The sequence below is a fragment of the Panthera tigris genome, chromosome B4 (genome assembly GCF_018350195.1).
Source record: "Panthera tigris isolate Pti1 chromosome B4, P.tigris_Pti1_mat1.1, whole genome shotgun sequence".
NCBI classification, from domain to species: Eukaryota; Metazoa; Chordata; class Mammalia; order Carnivora; family Felidae; genus Panthera; species Panthera tigris.
Window position 1 is genome coordinate 6,577,851 of NC_056666.1, and position 18,385 is coordinate 6,596,235.

General features: G+C 48.7%; 1 protein-coding gene across 13 annotated transcripts in view; it reads right to left on the reverse strand.

Moving 5' to 3' along the window:
• The window catches only part of SFMBT2 (Scm like with four mbt domains 2), a 233,049-nt gene that overhangs the window by 182,029 nt on the left and 32,635 nt on the right, over positions 1–18,385 (reverse strand). For 9 of the 13 annotated variants that reach the window (XR_006219594.1, XM_042990985.1, XM_042990988.1 and 6 more), the window contains 2 exons: positions 13,501–13,598; positions 11,113–11,353 (listed from right to left, as the gene is read on the reverse strand). Coding sequence is in view for 11 of the 13 variants with exons in the window: in XM_042990985.1 (XP_042846919.1) it covers positions 11,113–11,353; positions 13,501–13,598 (339 nt within the window). In the remaining 2 variants the exon portion in view is untranslated. Of the gene's footprint in view, positions 1–11,112; positions 11,354–13,169; positions 13,234–13,500; positions 13,599–14,044; positions 16,433–18,385 lie in introns of those variants that run through there. The other 4 variants (XM_042990992.1, XM_042990991.1, XM_042990989.1 and 1 more) reach the window with 4 other exon arrangements.

The following is an 18,385-nucleotide window of genomic DNA, read 5'->3' on the forward strand; positions in this document are numbered from 1 at the left end:
ACTCACAAACGGTGACATCATGACCGTTGTCGGATGCTTAACCAACTGAACCACCCAGGCACTCCTTCCTTGCATATTTTCGATTAGGCACTCTAAAATCTTTCATTCATTTCAGTAGTTACAAAGGATGTCATTTCCTATAACTGCATTTTTGACACTTTGAATAAAATGCTGTATCGCTCCCATAACTATAACCAATAGAATGATCTGACCCTCTCCACCATGCATTTTTTTAATTTTTAAAAAATTTTTCTAAAGTCCATTTATTTTGAGAGAGAGAGAGAGAGGACACGACGAGAGGAGGGGCAGAGAGAGAGGAAGAGAGAGAGAGAGAGAGAGAGAGAGAGAGAATCCCAAGCAGACTCCACACTGTCAGTGTGGAGCCCGAAGTGGGGCTCAAACTCACAAACCATGAGATCATGACCGGAGTGGAAACCAAGAGTTGGACACTTAACCAACTGAGCCACCCTGGCGCCCCCACAACCATGCATTTTTAAATGCATGTAATTAAGTGCAACTTCAACCCTTGGCATGGAACTCCTCTTTCTCCTGAATTCAGGCCCACCCCACACCCCTCCGACTCCTACTACACGTAATATCTTCACCTTTTTTTCATTCCCATTTCATTTCATTCTTGTATTGCTCACCCTACCTGACTCCTCTGAGACCACAACAAAAAATGTAACATAATTTTAAAAATTACCCTTTTAAAAATCCCTCCAACCGTAAAATGAAAATTTTCTTCAGGCTCAGGGTACTAAAATTACTTCTGGTCCAGATCAAAACATAAGTAACATTACAAAATTTGATGATTAACCGTAAAAGTGTTGTACCTTGATATGACGCCTTGAGTAAAGAAGGCTTCACGTAACACACCGAGATTTTGTGTTCGGTGCCCCAAAGGCTATGCGTGAGATGACATTCTTCTCTGGCTGGCTGGGGAGGCGGGAACAGACACTTCAGTGGTCTTCCCAGGCAGATGGGTGTCACGAAAGATACAGAACGCAAGGGTCCGGAAATTGGCTCCCAAAATGGACCCATACCAAGCAACCCCCGCCCAGGTCACAGGGGCCATGAGAAACCCAGGGTGGAAAGTTTGAACAGGACACCCTTCCCTGTACAGGGCCCAGCAGAGCTCAAATGTGAGCCCACATACCACACTGGAAATATTCTCAAGTCATTAATCAAGCAAACAGGCTGTGAAGTAAAGTATGCCCCATCTTCCTACATGGACAAATACATCTTCATAATAACAGAGTCACAAAGTATGTAAAAAGCTATGGTATATAGACAACTGCAAGCTGGTCAAATGCCAAAGATAAATAAATTTAATAATGATGGTGTATCCGGCTGTTGATGGCCTAGCAATGTTTGAATGAGTAATAAATTAAAGACTTACATAATTCATAAATCATTCTGTATCTATTCCATAAAAAATTATTTTCCTTATATTTTTTCCAGCAAAATCATTAGCCATCTAGTTAAAAAAAAAAAAGCTAGGGGCGCCTGGGTGGCGCAGTCAGTTAGACGTCCGACTTCAGCCAGGTCACGATCTCGCGGTCCGTGAGTTCGAGCCCCGCGTCAGGCTCTGGGCTGATGGCTCGGAGCCTGGAGCCTGTTTCCGATTCTGTGTCTCCCTCTCTCTCTGCCCCTCCCCCGTTCATGCTCTGTCTCTCTCTGTCCCAAAAATAAATAAAAAACGTTGAAAAAAAAAAAAATTTAAAAAAAAAAAAAAAAAAGCAAGATTTTCACATAATTTGTATTCTATTCACAGAAATCATTCAAGGCATTAAAAGATAAAATATAATTATCTCCAGTCTGTACAATTTTAATATTTTCGATGAAAACAATGTAAATCAAAATGCAAACATCACAATTTTAAGTGTATCTTATTATATGTCTTCAAAAAAAAGCTACTTTCCTGCTAAATATTCTAAATCATCTACTGAAATTAATAGGAAAATTACAGGGGCGCCTGGCTGGCTCAGTCAGTTAAGTGTCCAACTTCGACTTGGGTCATGAGCTCACGGTTCGTGGGCTCGAGCCCCGCGTCGGGCTCTGTGCGGTCTTCATGGAGCCTGCTTGGGATTCTCTCTCTCCCTCTCTTTCTGCCTCTCCCTGACCAGTGCTTTCTCTCTCTCTCAAAATAAATAGATAAATAAACTTTAGGAAAAAAAAAAAAAAAACTAAAGCCATGATGAAGTCACATTAGCTACTGTCTTTCTAAACACGTGGTAGACCCTTGTACCCAGACGTGTATCAGCATTAGCCATATGTCTTGGAGGTAAGCCCAGGGGCAGGTACTCTCAGAGAGCAGCACACAGCTGAGGAAGAGATACTCCCATGGCTGGGTCCTGTCAACCTCTCAGATAAATGCAGAGGGCATGACCCTGGAACAGAGGCATGCTTGGAATGGCTCTGGAATGGAGGCGTGGTCCTGGAACGGAGGCAAGACCCTGGAAACTTGAGCCTGGATGGGGAACTTAACAAGAAGCAGCAGGAAGTCAGAGTCTTGTTCAGGAGCCCAGAGCAGGAAAAGGGGTGGGAGAAACTCACCAGTCCAACAAGCTAGAAGGCAGTCGGAGGCATGAAGGAGGGGACCAGATGACGCTAGGGCTCCTGGCTCTGGGCGGGAAAACAAAGGTATGTTGGGCTGGGGACAGTCAGAGGTCCCAGGAGGCCGTGCTGCGCTGCGAGAGCCCTGTCTGCTCAAAGGTGACTAGAAGGTTCTCTCAGCACTACCTAGGCCCCGCTGAGAGCAGTCCACGGCCAGGACCCTCAACAGGGGAGAGGGGACCAAGAAGACAGGCCCTGACAGGGAGACAAAGGACCAAAAATAGCCAACAAGAGGCCACAGGGACCCACAGAACTAGCCCACCCACATCCCACACAGAATCAGACACGAGCCTGACTTAAAGTATATGCTGCTGGATTAAGCAGCACGAGAAAGTAAATTCATTTACGACTAACACCGAGACGGAAAATCTTACGGTGCTGCTTTGTGCTTACAGTTTTCACGTTGCAGAAAAACCCAAATAGCATCTGATACAATTTACATAACTTTACATAATCTCATGATTACCATTTGGCAAGGAAGTTCCAGACCGAATCGCTTCCATTTATTTGCCTCCAAAAATGACAAGATGGAAAACATTCTGGACAAGTTAACGTTCTACCTTCTTCTTAAAAATCACAAGAAGCCAATTCTACCACTTTTCTTAGTAGTACGTTTCCAAGATTTTGAGTCTAAAGATTCAACAGTCTGATTGACACAACTTAATCAATAAACAAATATTTACTAACCTCCTCCTATTTTCAACGCACCAATTTCAGACGTGGAGGGTGGGGGCGGGTAATCCTTACCTTAAACTCTATTTCAAACTGTCTGACCTGGGGATAAGTTATTCACACTTACCAAGCCATGATTTTCAAACGTAATATAAGAATTATACCATCCAGGGGGCGCCTGGGTGGCTCAGTCAGTTAAGCGTCTGACTTTTGATTTCGGCTCAGGTCATGATCTCACAGTTCGTGAGATCGGGCCCCACATCGGGCTCTGTGCTGATAACACGGAGGCTGCTTGGGATTCTGTGTCTCCCTCTCTCTCTTTCCCTCCCCTCTTCTTTCTCTCTCTCGAAATAAATAAATAAACATTAAAAAAAAAATCATACCAGCCAGTTTACAAAGGCATTCTTCAGATAGGGTTAGATTTAGTTAGCTGGTGCACAGCAGGCACCAAATAAAATTATTTTGTGGGTGAAAGTGTTTTTAATTGAAAAGCCATGATGCAAACAGAATAAAATTCGTGATCACATTTCGAGAAACCAAAGACGGGGATGTGTGATGTACAGTGAGTTTCAAAGGACAAGTACAGGGGCGCCTGGGTGGCTCAGTCGGTTAAGCGTCCGACTTCGGCTCAGGTCACGATCTCGAGGTCCGTGAGTTCGAGTCCCGCGTCGGGCTCTGGGCTGATGGCTCAGAGCCTGGAGCCTGCTTCCGATTCTGTGTCTCCCTCTCTCTCTGACCCTCCCCCGTTCATGCTCTGTCTCTCTCTGTCTCAAAAATAAATAAACTTAAAAAAAAAAATTAAAAAAAAAAACAAAAAACAAAGGACAAGTACGAACATCAAGCAGGAATTATAGGAGAAGAGACTACTGTTCTACTCATAAGCTAACAGTTGTTCACCACTATCTACGCAAAGGGTTTTAATTTATAGGACAGGACCACCATTCGGTCTGCCTTCCTTGGTTTCGGTCTTTGCTTTTCCTTCCACAGGCTAAAACGAACAGTTTCATCGGTATCTAATCATGGGGCCTATTTATTGACTTCAGAGCCCCTTTATAAATCTCATTCATCGCTCTTTGAATTCTCACATTCAGAACATTTTTGAGCTGAGGGAAACCTGAGCGACCATCTAGGCCAACGCCGTGTGTTGTAAGACGGAGCCTCGGAAACGTGAGGTCACAGCTCAGAGGCGGCACGAGGCCACGTGTGGCTGTCCTGTCCCGTGCCCGACACTCGGGGCCCAGCCGCCTACAGGATCCAAGCAAATGAGAACCAACAAGCAGGGGCCAGAAGATGTGGAGAGCCGACACAGGACCGCCTGAAGGGGCAGGTACTCCCAGGATACCGAAGGCGGCCAGTGAAAACCACGCGACTGTGTACGATCCACTCGTGTTACGAAAATGTCGTTCAGGTCATAAACATCAACACCGTCGCATTCTGCTTCTCAGAGTCCGCGGTGACATAACTGGAAGGCCCGTGGTCCCGCGATTTCGCAGCCCTACACACCAACTGCCCCCCTCACCTCTCACGTTATAACCAACCACGGGGAAAAACAAAATTCCCCCAGACAGTCCTAAGACCAGGCTTCAGAACCTGGCTGCCTCTACGTGCGGAACATAAGGCCATATTCACACTTGCTGCTAACGCTTCATGAATAAACATCCCTTTATTCAAATAAGTTATATATTAACTAACTCCCAGTAATTTTCCTTCAACTTTGAATGGTAAATAGAGTCATTCTGGCAAGGCTGCAGAGTTTGCAATTCAAATTACAGAAATGTTAATAACGGGGAAAATAAAAATTAGAGGCATGATTCCTAAGGCACCGTAATTCCAATACTTTTACTGCAACAGTAGAAAGCGCGCATAAATATTTCTCCATTTATAAGCCGAGGGGTCTCATTCGGGCAGGCTTCGTACTCACCTGCAATCCCACAGGAGCGTTTCTTTCAGGCACTCGGTAGGCGCCTGCTAGAAAGTCAAAGCTCCCCGACCCCACGCGTTAGGAGGTAGCTGCTACTTCTCAATAAATAACAGGGAAACAGTCACTGGATTAAATGATTTCCTTACATTATCACCATAAACAATAATTATTTGGCAGTTGCCCTTTGCGAGCTTTGCGTGTGCTTATGAATAAATCAAGCTTTATTGATTTAGTAAGCTAAAACGTTTTCCATCTAGCTCCTCTAATAAGGGCTCTAATCCTCCACTGCACTTACCGATGCTTTAATGTAGTATGTTTGTTAATACTTTTAATAGGAGAGATTAGCGCCGATGAGCTCACGAGCAGGAACACTGCTCTTTGGACGGCCAATTGGCCACTACGCCCAGGTCTCTCTAAACACGTCCTTAGTAATGGAGTTCTCTGCCTGCGGATTGGAATCACATCTTACTGAAACGGGGAGAGCAGCCACCATGCTGTTTCCTTCTTTGTAGCGTTTAGTGTAATAATGACGGCTCGTGGTGATTCAGGTATCACGTCCATTTCAGATGGCAAGGCGAGAAAAATACGGAACTGTAAAAAATATGGGACTGTGCTCGGTGGTTGGTAAAACTATCATCTAAAATCAGGGGGCGCCCCGGTGGCTCAGTCGGTTAAGTGTCCAACTTCGGCTCAGGTCGTGATCTCAGTTTCGTCAGTTCGAGCCCCACATTGGGCTCTGTGCTCACAGCTCGGAGCCTGGAGCCTGCTTCGGATCCTGTGTCTCCCGCTCTCTCTGCCCTTCACCGGCTCACACTCCTTCTCTCTCTCTCACTCTCTCTCTCTCTCAAAACTACACATTGAAATAAATAAAAACATAAAATAAAATCATAAAATGAGTGTCTTAATGCGGTGACCTCAGAAGATGAAAGGCTACTTGGGGCAACCCCAGAATGTCCTCCCAGGCATTGAGCGCTATTAACCCCAGTCTGAGCAGGAAAGGCGGCCCTCTCCTTCCTCCCTCCCGGGGGGGGGGGGGGGGCACAATCGCCCACACCCTCACCCCCTTGCTTCCCCCGCCTGTATTCTGGAGCTCTCCTGCACACAGTGATGGACTCAACTCCACTTCCGCTGTCACTCGGGGGGAATGATTCCCGGTTCTCTGGGCTCCAACAGGGAACCGGCATCTTTGATTCTTTGGATTCTTTATCGAGCAAAATTCTGTCCCTTGCAGGCGACAAAGGACCCAGGCACTCACAAGAATTTCCCAGCCCCGTCTGTCCCCCAATCCACTGAAACGTGATCACCCCCACAGTGACACAGAAACTTCTGTGCTTCGCACACACTTCCACAGATCTCAGCTCCAAAACAAAGTCCACTCCTCACGTATACGGTGGGCAAACCAGCACCCTTCTTCCTCCTCTCCTTCACGAGGACCACAGACCGAGGCACGTCAGGCTGGAACGGCCTTTAGGGACGATACAACCTCCTCTCAAAGATGAGAAAATGGAGAGGAATCTCACCCAGGTAGCTAAATTCACGGCAGAGGCAAAGTGAGAACCAGACCCCCAGGCTCCAGCCGCGATGTTCCTCCCGTCAAAACACCCCCTGACTCCCTCTAAAACATCCCGACTCCTGAGATCGGTAAGAAGATCCATCACACTGGAGCATCTCAAACAAAAGCGTCACGTGTCGCCGACTTTAACTTGTGTTAACACCCTGCGACGCCTTTCAAGTTGAGCCGCGACGCAGACCCGACCAGGTACAGTTGCAGAATTTACAATGATATTAGCTCTCTACGGCAGAAAACCACACAAACAAGAATCCTTGTTCGAAAATAGATTCCCCCCCGATTCCCTGCGGGGCACCCGCCGCCTCTGGCTACAAAGCAGTAATTATCCTGTACTACAGCAATCAATAAAACCTTTTGCCCCCCTGAACCTGCTATTCCCTGACTTTGTTCTCCGCGCGGAAGATTTCCAAGTCATATTGATCACCTACTACATTTTTTCTCAAGTTCTTTAAAAGGAGCCACGAAGACATTCTCAAATTAGCATAACTTGTTATTGTTTGAGCGGGCTTCGGATCACTCAGGCACATTAATGCTTCCCCCCCTTGACTGGGTGTTCCCATTTTTCATCGGGAATTTGTCATTTTAAGTGTCTCTCTGTCTTGCCTAATAGCGCAAAGTCAGTAGGATACAAATTTGATGGTGTTTCCGAAACTGTGGCTGCTGCCACATTTTTCAGCCAAGCGAGGAGGAAGAATTGATTGATAAACTATGCCCTCTCTCTCTCTCTCTCTCTCTCTCTCGAGCAACAGCATGCATTTCTACCAAATGAACCCATTAGCTCCAAGAGTGTTAAAATTCAGCACCCTGGAACTTGTCTCCAGAACGATTCACTAGAGAATCTATTATATAAAGTGAAACCATCGTAGTACAGCCTTTCCAAGGGCATTTAACTGCTAACGCGTCAAACTTTAAGAGCGAGTCATAAAGGAGATGAGAAAGGACGGCGAGGGGGCGAGGGAAGCACCCTCCCGAGGGTGTGTGGGCACGACCACGGGGCCTCTGTGTGCAGAGCGGGGCGGGCAGAAAGACCTCTCGTCCCCTAAACAGCACTGACGCCTTCCCAACATTCCATCAGCGCGAAGCATCCATCGCGACTGGTTTGCTTCATGAGCCGACAGAGACCACGGGGAAATTAAATAATCTTGCATTACACCGTTATCTTTTCACCTCAGCAGCTGTCTTAATTCAAAGCAAAGGGAATAGTATTCGGTCTTAAAAAAGAAGGAACCTATCTTACACCACTCACAAAAATTCACTCGAAATGAGCTACAGACCTAAATGTAAGACCAAAAACCATAAAACTCCTAGAAGAAAACAGAGGGGTGCAGGGGGTGGGTGGGGGGAGCACCTAGACATCAATCTTGGCAGGGTTTTTTTTTTTTTTTTGGATAGGATGCCTAAAGCACAAGCAATAAAACAAAAAATAAACAAGTGAGACTACATGAAGCTACAAAGCTTCTGCGCAGCAAAAGAAACCATCATCAAAATGAAAAGATAACTTGGGGCGCCTGGGTGGCTCGATGGGTTAAGCGTCCGACTCTTGGGTTCCGGCTCAGGTCGTGAACACGTAGTTTGTGAGTTCAAGCCCCACGTCGGGCTCTGCGCTGATGGTGCGGAGCGTGCTTGGGATTCTCTCTCTCCCTGTCTTTCTGCCCCTTCCCCGCTCTCTCTCTCTCTCGGTCTCTCTCTCAAAAATAAATAAACTTAAAAAACTTTTTTAAAAAATGGAAAGATAACCTACAGAACGGGGAAAAATATTTGCAGCCACATACTGATAAGGGGTTAATATCCAAAATACATACAGAACCCATACAAGTCAATAGCCGAAAACAATCCAATTTAAACATGGACAGAAGCGTCACTCGTTTCCCTTCATGCGTTTGGTGAAGGGGACTGGAGGTACGAGCTTCCAGTTATGACGTGAATACACTGTGGGGATGAAAAATACAGCCAATGAGACCGTCACAGCGTGGCATGGGGACAGAAGTTAGCCACACTTGTGGGGAGCAGAGCACAAGATACAGAGAAGGTGAATTACTTTGTTGCACACCCGAAACCGCTGTAACATCGCGTGTCCACTGTATTCAATTTAACGAGAAAGCAAGAAAAAGTGGGAAGCTCTGAATAGACATTTTCCCAAAGAGCGCATCCAGGTACACGAAAAGATGTTCGCCATCACTCATCATCAGGAAAACGCAAATCCAGACCACAGGGAGGTGTCGCTTCACACGTGCAGGATGGCTATCGTCACAGCGACCAGAGAGAACATGCGGGCGAGGATGTGGAGAAGCGGGAGCCCCCGAGCACTGCTGGTGGGAATGCCAACCGGTGCAGCCGCGGTGGAAAACGGTACGGAAGTTGGTCAAAAACTTAGAACTAGAACTACCCTGTGACCCAGCAATTCCATGACTGGGAGTCTATCCAAAGGAAACAAAAACACTATGCCAAAGAGAGCTCTGCGCCCCATGTTCATCGCAGCATTATTTACAACAGCCAAGACATTAAAGCCACCTACATGTTTACGGGCAGATGAACAGATAAAGAAAATGTGGGGGGCGCCTGGGTGGCCCAGTCGGTGAAGCGTCTGACTTCGGCTCACGTCATGATCTCACGGTTCGTGGGTTCAAGTTCCACGTCAGGCTCTGTGCTGATGGCTCAGAGCCTGGAGCCTGCTTCCGATTCTGTGTCTCCCTCTCTCTCTGCCCCTCCCCTGTTCATTCTCCCTCTCTCTCTCTTTCTCTCTCTCTCTCTCAAAAATAAATAAAACATTTAAAAAAAGGCAATGACAGTGGTTGCATAGCCTTGTGACCACATCAAAAATCAGTGAACCGCACACTTAAAGGGATGAATCTTACAGTATGTGGATCGTGACTCAGGTTTTTTTCAACTATCGATGTGGGGGAGAGGCACACTCACAAATGTCATCGCCTCTAAGGGCGCCAGGGGCTTTGTGAGCAAAGACGGGGTTTGACCCTGGTTGCCTGAGGAAGTGACCGGTGAGCTAACCGCCGGGGGAGGAAGGGGTAACGCGGGCAGAGGAGCAGAAAGAGGTCCACGGGGGAGAAGAGACGCAAAGGGCCCGTCTCTCTTTCTTCCGAGGCAATAAGGAGCCCCGAGTCAGCTGAGGCCCGGGCAGTGCAGTCGGTCCTTACAAATGTCACAGAAATGCAACTCAAACTCCACGTGTCTACCATGACCGCCTCTTAGCAGGCTCTCAATTAGGCACAACCCAGACCATTCCCACCAATCGGAAGAACGATCTATCGGAACTCAGAACAGAAGAAAGAATCGAAAAGTTCCGGGAAAAAGCCACCGCCCTTAACGGTGGACAAGAAGAAGCTCGGAATTCAGCTCTGACACGTTACGTGTCGGTTCGAAATGAAAACATCGAGTCGGAATTGAAACAGGCAGGCAGTCCTACGGACACGTTCCAGGCGCCTGAGGATCAGCGCGGAAAGTCTTCAAGTGCCACCCTGTCACCAAACACGGAAAACAAGGTGTTGAGGTTCAAGTATTTGGTAACACAGCTTTTCTCACGTACACGATCGCATGGGCTCCTTCCGTGCCTGCGTGACACGCGGGGTTTTCTCCAACTCTGCACCACGGCCAGTTTGAGCCCGCGATTCCCTGTGTGGGGACCGTCCTGTCCAAGCAAGGGTGTCTGTCTGCCAGCACCCGGCCCTCCCGCCCGATGTCAGCAGCATCCCCTACCCCCTGTCGTAACCAAAACAGGCGTTGCCAAAAGTCCCCTGGGGGGTACAGTCACCCCAGTGGAGTACACCGTCTTCCAGCAACGAAACGGATCTTAACTACACAAGCTCTGACCACTGCCTCGAGAGTAATGTCATTTCTCCACATGAGTTTGGTTTTCTACGTGCCTCACACCCTGACGGTCTCCCTGCAAGAAGGCAGGTTAAACCTTCTAGAGAAGCCTGTTCCAGATGCTCGATGCCACTGTTCAAAATGCCCAGCCTCTAAGGCAGAAGAAAAGCCACACAACCCAAAGAGGAAACAAGACGTCAGTCATGGGCGTCCCTCAGCCCCCCTTCCCACCCCCAACACCCGTGTGACGATCAGGCTCCAAAGCTTTAAGTCTGCGGAAGGCCACGGTCGGCTGGGCGGACGTCCAAAAACGCACCCAGGTCCCCCCTCACTCTGGAGCCCCTCCAGCCACTGAAACTCAAGACACGTCGCGTCAAGCACCAGACCTCCCTCCTACGTCGGTTTTCGAATCTCTGCCAGGTTTGTCTACAAGCGTCACGGACGGCGATCGCTCGGGGACCAAAAGGCTTCGGGACGCGGGCCAGCTTGCCGTCCGGATGCCGGAGCTTACCATCCGGGGGCATCAAGGCCTTGTTATTCTGCGTGCACCACCCCACGGGGTGGAGGTCTGCTATCACCACATCACACCAGAAGTCGGCCCGGCGGTCCTCGCCGTAGCCACAGTAGCGCAGAAGCAGCAGCTGGCCGCAGGTGGTGATGACGGTGGCCACCCAGTACGTGTCCGGGTTGTTCTTATTGGCCACTTCTAATTTCATCCCCGGCTGGAAGTTGCTCTGAAGGCTGATCTCCACCTGCAGGAAGGAGAAGCACAGGACGGCGTCACCATGCCTGACACATCCGGAAGATCACAAGAGCTACTAAGACTACGGCACGTAAGGGGCACCCGGGTGGCTCAGTCGGTTAAGCGTCTGAATCTGGGTTTCAGCTCAGGTCAGGATCTCACGGTTTGTGGGTTCAAGCCCCGCACTGGGCTCTGTTCTGACGGTGCAGAGCCTGCTTGGGACTCTCTCTCCCCCTCTCTCTCTGTTCCTCCGCAACTTGTGCTTTCTCTCTCTCTCTCTCTCTCTCTCTCTCTCCCCACCCCAAATAAATAACTTAAAAAAAAAACACACAGCACTTAAAAACAACATTCCTGGGGTGCCTGGGTGGTTCAGTCGGTTAAGCGTCCAACTTCAGCTCAGGTCATGATCTCGCGATTCACGAGTTCGAGCCCCGCGTCGGGCTCTGTGCTCACAGCTTGGAGCCTGGAGCCTGCTTCGGATTCTGTGTCTCCCTCTCTCTCTGCCCCTCCCCCGCTTGTGCTCTGTCTCTCTCTGTCTCTCTCAAAAATAAAAAATAAAAATAAAAACAACATTCCTATTGGCTTAGAACAGCGCTAAGAGGAATAGAACCGGATATTATGCTTTCTAGTAACCATGTTAAAAAAGCAAGATAAAACAGATGAAATTAATTTTAATAATGGATTTTACTCGACCCAACATATCCCAAACATCATCATTTCAAGACGGTCTTCATAATCCACAGAAGACCTGTTGATGACTTGCTCTATGTTCGTCCTTCCCAAGGAAGCTTGCGAAATCTGGTGTGCGTTCTCCCTCGACAGCATCTGTCTGGATGGTGCACGTCTCAAGTGCTCAGGAGCTCCGTGTGGCTAACGGCCACTGCGGGGATAGCACAGCCTTAGAGAATGGGTCTCCTTTTTTTTCTTTTAATTAACGGTTACAGTCCATTAGGATCTACCAGCCCTCCCCTGAAAAGAACGCTTTGGAGCCTGGTGGGCCGTAAGTTCGAAAGCTAACAAACACATCTGATATCCGTGAGTAGCAGCTGCTTAAGCGATGATGGAATTATCCATAGCTTGTCCACGGGTCCACGCCACTTTTCCTTTAAACCCTGCACACGTGCATCCAGGAGAGTACACGGGGGTTAAAGGGGAGGTGGGAGAAATGACAGGATTAAAGAGAACAGAGTGGCTCCGTGTGGGGGGATATTGGTAACTTCCTGGTCCGGAAAGGAAGGAAAAGCTTGTGGGTCAGTACCTCTTTCCTACACCACCTGAAGGGATCTAGCCGAGTCATTCCAGAATCTGAAGGGGCAAAACAGCCAAAAGCGAGAACAGGCTGGAAATATGCCCCCAGTTTGCTTACCACACTCGGGCTAAGAATCTTTGCCCCGGAGAGCCCAGTGAGAAGGAAAAAAAAAAAAAATGTTTCTTGGAATTAAATTTTCATTTCCAGCAAAGAAACTGTAATGCCTCAGAACTCCAGTCCTGGAAATTCAGTCTTTCCCTTGCTAATGGCATATTACCAAAAATCTCACCCATAGGCAAAAATCTGGTAAAACCTCGATCTTTTACTTCCTGGGACTTCCCCTCGGCTGGGCACACTATTTGCATTGCTCAAAGAATATTACTGCGAAAATGATTTTTTGGTTTGATACAAATGTGCCCTGAATATTTACGGGGGATTTCCTCTAATTTCACTCCTCTGCCCCCAAATGGCTAGAAGACTTTTAGGTGTCCTGTCAAAATAAAAATATCATTTCCAACTAAGAGAATACACAGCCATTACATCTCCTGAGATACTATTACTTATCACATGTACTTGCCTAGTTTGCTGGCTCTTTATTCGTATCAATCAATCTTTCCTGTCTCGGGCCGTGTCTACTCGGGCTGTTTAGGGTACAGAACAAGGATAAGGTACACGCTGAGCTCCCCCTCCCCAGGCCCAGCCCCCCGTTATCAGAAGAGATAACGTACAAGGATAAGGCCCATCTTCCCCGCAGCTCTCTGCGAAAAGCAAACAGACATGTGTCCGTATCTCCTCCTGATTTCTAAGAAATCCTGGCTCAATTTCCCTTTTCTTCCCCAAGGTTCGGCATCTTCCTGCAGATGCCCCTCCCACCCTCCAAACGCAGAAAGAGAAGGCGTGTTACATACATGTTTGAACGACGTGTGAGGAGCCGCGCTGGCTCCCGTTTCTTCCAGATACTCTCCCCAGTTAAAGCCAATTTCCTCCAGGCTTGAACCTTCTTCTGTTGAAAAGACAAAAAAATAAATAAATACCTAAAGTCAGAATATCAATACCAGAGCGAAGAATGGAACGGCACCGGCCCTCAGTGAAAAGCAGGAAATCCGTGATGCAGGAGACAAGCAAATTCAATGGGTTAGGAGAACACTATTACATGCACAGCATCGTGTGCTGACTGCAGAATGTTGACTAAGAAAAGGAAACACTGGAGAAATTCTACGTGAGCTACCCCGGCAAAATCCAGGGTAAAATTAAGTGTGCTCTCAGGCAAACGAAATGAGATTTGTTTCGGGGCACAGTTGCCGCGTGTTAGCGTATTCACTTGGAATTAGCCACTGTCACTGTGGGCACTTCATGCTTCCGGGAGGTCGGAGGACCAGGTAAAGGCAACCACTGGGCATTGAGGAGGCACCTTAATGTACAGATGAACACCTCTGACCACTGGTCACTTACCACAGCTGGAGGTTATAAAACGACAGCACAGATTGTTGGTGTTGTAAGGGACCTTATTAGGAAGCACGAGCCCTGACGTGATTCCAAGGAAAAAACTATTTGAGGTCCAGAAGGATGGCTCCAGGATGTGAGGTCACCTAGCAAGTTAGTGACAGAAGCTGACCAGCTGTCAATCAAACAATTCTCCAGGCATTGAAGACTGTGCGTAAGATACAATCTCTATCGTCAAAAGGCACCAGATCACTCCTCTTAAAGCACAGGTAACGACATTATGGCGTAGTTTCAAATGGAAAGAACTAATAAGCTGTAAACGTTACTTTCACCTATCTGCAGGGCTATCATAAGGAACACAGAGCAGTCGGGGGTACCCACACATGCAGATAGGCAAGAGCTTCAAAAGTTTAGAGTCTCTTTTCTTGCAATACCGAGCAACGGGTGTGGATGTTCAGCCTGTGTGTCTTCTACAGGCAAGAAGCCTATGTCACTGGCCAAGAATAAACACTGCTTTTGGTCACGTCGCTGATGGAGAAGTGGTATATCCTGGCAGGTAGGCCACCCGGATCGACAACAAGGGACTCTAAGAAAGGAAGCCTTGTTCTTGCGGGCTATCGCTGCCTTTTTTTCCACGAGAGGTTTCTTTCGTTGTCAGTAGGAAAAGTCATTTCCTTGGGAGGCTCCGCGGCGTCTCAGAAATCGACAGAAGATAATTTTTGTAAAGCCGGATGACGCGAGGCTAAACGCAGTTACCTCGCGTTTTGTCTTCTAAATCAAAGTTGCTTAAGCACGGCCTCCGCAGATCCTACCCCCGTCAAGTGGCTTGCAATTAAACGTCCGAGAAAACAAAAGCCATCTGAAGAGCAAACCTTTTTCCCTTGTCGTTCTCCCAACATCCTGCTGCATCCAGGGACTTAAGTCCTTCCACTGGAAACATGCTCCCCGAAAAAAGTCAGCGGGTCCTCTAGCCGCCAGCCAACGAGAGACACTGCTGAGACACAGTTATGTTCTGGAAAGTACCTCGGGGCGGGGGGTGGCGGGGGTCACCCAGTGGGTGGTCTGACCCACAGTTCTTCTCTCCAAAAGGCCGCAAGCATCGATTACCAAGTCTGTTTCCTGAGGCACCAGCCAGAGGCATCCCCACACAGCACTTACATGCTCAGGGGGGCTGGCGAGGTGCCTGTTTGGCGGCTAACTTGTCGCAAAGCAGGTCTAGAACTGCTGCACCCCCTACTTGTCCAGCTCAGCTCAGCCCACGCCACCCGCAGGCCTCGCCCACTCCAGCTGTGGGTCACGCACGGAGCCCCACAGAGACACCACACGGTCACGGCAGTGTCCTAAGAGCCATGCCGTCCTGGGCTGGCAGCTCTCTGCTCATTGCTCTGCAGGCATCACCGCGTTTCGTCCTTTCAAGAACCCTGACAGACACTTACTACCATCCCCACCTCACAGAAGAGAAGTAGGGAGCCACGCAAGGCGAGGGAGCCACCGGGACCACGCAACTGTCTGGCCGCAGAGGCCGGAGTCCGGCCCAGGCTGTCTGCTTTCGAGCCGGAACGCCTCCCAGGTGCCTTCCTGGTCACCCTTCCGCCCGATCTCACGTGGGGCACGTCCACTCCACCACCACGACCCGTTCGTCCTCCGGGAGGGTCCAAGGCAGACTCCAGGGCCGGCTTCTGTGTTGGCGAGCATTAGAACATTCCAGAGCGAAGCCGGGAGGCGGGAAGACGCAGGCGATGCGGCAAGGCGGGAGGCAGCAGCCAGGCTCGGCGAGAACAGAGGGCACAGAGCCCCTGGAGTCCTTCTGCAGGAGGACACAGCGAGGGGAAGACGTGGGCATAAAACTCAGTCTTGGGCCTTCAGATCCAGAAGGTCCTGGCAGAGCCCCTGGGTGAATGAACAGCTCCCAAAGGTGGAGGGGCCCTCCTGGGGGGTGATTGCTTCTGTGACATCAGAAACATCTGCCTGGAGATGGGGCCCCCAGGAGCTGCCCGCAGCAGCCGGTGCCTGGGCCTACAGAGCTCCGATGGGCCCCATCACCACGCCTGGAAGGATCTGGGGACTCGGTCACTTGGAATCAGCCGTGAGGGCGAGACCGTGGGTCACATTTCTCAGCTTTGGGGCGGCTCCCCGCAATGCTTCCTGCTTCAGACAGCTCCCACCTAGGCTGCGAACATCCTACCCCACATTTTGTTCTCGCCGAACCTTAATTCATCACAAACCGTGTTTCTCTTCCCGCGATACACAGGCCGTAGATGCTTTCATGCTCCCTCGGGTGCTCGTTCAAGTTCCCAAGAGACGGAGAGGTCCCCCCTGTGACTCCCAAGTGAGCCCCTGAGAGCATGCTTCAGGGGCGTCTGAGTGGCTCAGCCGGCTGGGTGTCCAACTCACCGCTCGTGAGTTCAAGCCCCACAGCGGGTTCTGGGCTGATAGTGCAGAGCCTGCTTCAGATCCTCTGTCCCATCTCTCTCTCTCTCTGCCCCTCCCCCCATTCTCTCTCTCTCCCTCTCTCTCTCTCTCTCTCTCTCTCTCTCAAAAATAATACACTTGGGGGAAAGAAAAAAAAAAAAAAAGAACACCACTTCGGAGAGTTGTTGCCCCCTGCAGTCCAGAGAAAATACTTTAAATTTTTTAAAACTTTTTTTAACGTTTATTCATTTTTGGTAGAGAGAGACAGAGCATGAGCGGGGGAGGGGCAGAGACAGAGGGAGACACAGAATCGGAAGCAGGCTCCAGGCTCCGAGCTGTCAGCTCAGAGCTCAACGCGGGGCTGGAACCCACGAACTGTGAGATCATGTCCTGAGCTGAAGTCAAACACTCAACCGACTGAACCACCCAGGCACCCCCAGAGAAAATACTTTTAAAAAGAACCCAGAAGTCAGATCTGGAAAGGGATTTTAAAAAATAAGGCTTTTATGTCCCGCACTGGTAGTTTTGACAATAAAATCACACAGCAAGTTAGGGTCCCCTACAAGAAGTCTTTCCCAGTCTGTAACTCCTGGCACATCCCCCAGGCACACACATCCCTAACAGCCGATTCTCTAAAGACGTTTCAATGAGCAACAGATAAACACACACGCTGTTTATGAGTGGAGGTCTCATAAACCCAGAGCAAATATTTACAGCTGATTCATAAACCTCTTAAGCCCGTAAACATTTTTTTATCAGGGAAACCCTGACAACCTCCCTCCTCTGCGAAGGCACCAGTGGGAAGCATTTTTCCCCACGATGTCATGAAAACAGACCATGAAACGCCACCAAGAAAATTTCACAACTTAAAAGAAAACAGGCATATGCTCATTAGGGCCATCCAGTTCTGCAAAACAGAAGGCTACTTACACGACCAACACATTTATTTCATAACAGAAAAGGAACACTAATCGTTGAGGTGCAAGCCACTTGACGGTGAAAAATGGAATGAACGAACGGCTCACACACCTTTTTTGAGGTAATCAAGTCCTGGGTTTTGATTTCACTGTCTGAAATAAGGCTGCCTTTGCAAGGCTGACTATTAAAAGTCCCTGACTGCTAACTACCCAAATAAAGGAGAATCGGCAGATTTGAAGTGAATAAAATCTTAACAGAACACGTTCTCATGTGCTAGGTGTTCTTCATAAATAAGGGAAGAGAAAGGAAGGCATTAAGTCTTTGCTATTTCACCTGCTGATCGTCTGGTCACACCATCACAAGGTATAAAAAATAGTTCCACAGAGTACGTTAAATAGACACACAGGACGAATGGAACTCGGCTGGCCAACACCAATCCGAGGGCTGAGTTCACGGCTGCAGGACGACCCCAGGGAAGTGGGGACAGTCACTGAGCACAGAGGTCCTCACCCCCGTCTGACCACCCAGGCGGCCAGAGAGATTTTTTTCAGAAGAAAGAAAACACATAAAAATTATCCAATCACCCAGCTTGGTTGGGAAGGGCAGTAACTATTCTAGAGAGAAGGGTTTTTTGGTCTTTTCTTTGTTTTAATTTTTTTTAATATTTATTCATTTTTGAGAAAGAGAGAGAGAGAGACAGAGTGTGAGTGGGGGAGGAGCAGAGAGAGAGGGAGACACAGAATCCGAAGCAGGCTCCAGGCTCTGAGCTGTCAGCACAGAGCCCGACGCAGGGCTCAAACTCACAAACCGTGAGATCATGACCTGAGCCGAAGTCGGACGCTTCACCGACTGAGCCACGCAGGCACCCCGCTTTTTTGTTGTTGTTTTTTTTTTTAACAGGGAACATTATTGAGTCACACAGCACCTGTTCCCAGCACCCAGCGTAAGAGAGCTCTATTTTTCTAATAAGAATGTTGAAAAGCCTGTGGGATTCCACTCAATGTATTCCTAAAAAAAAAA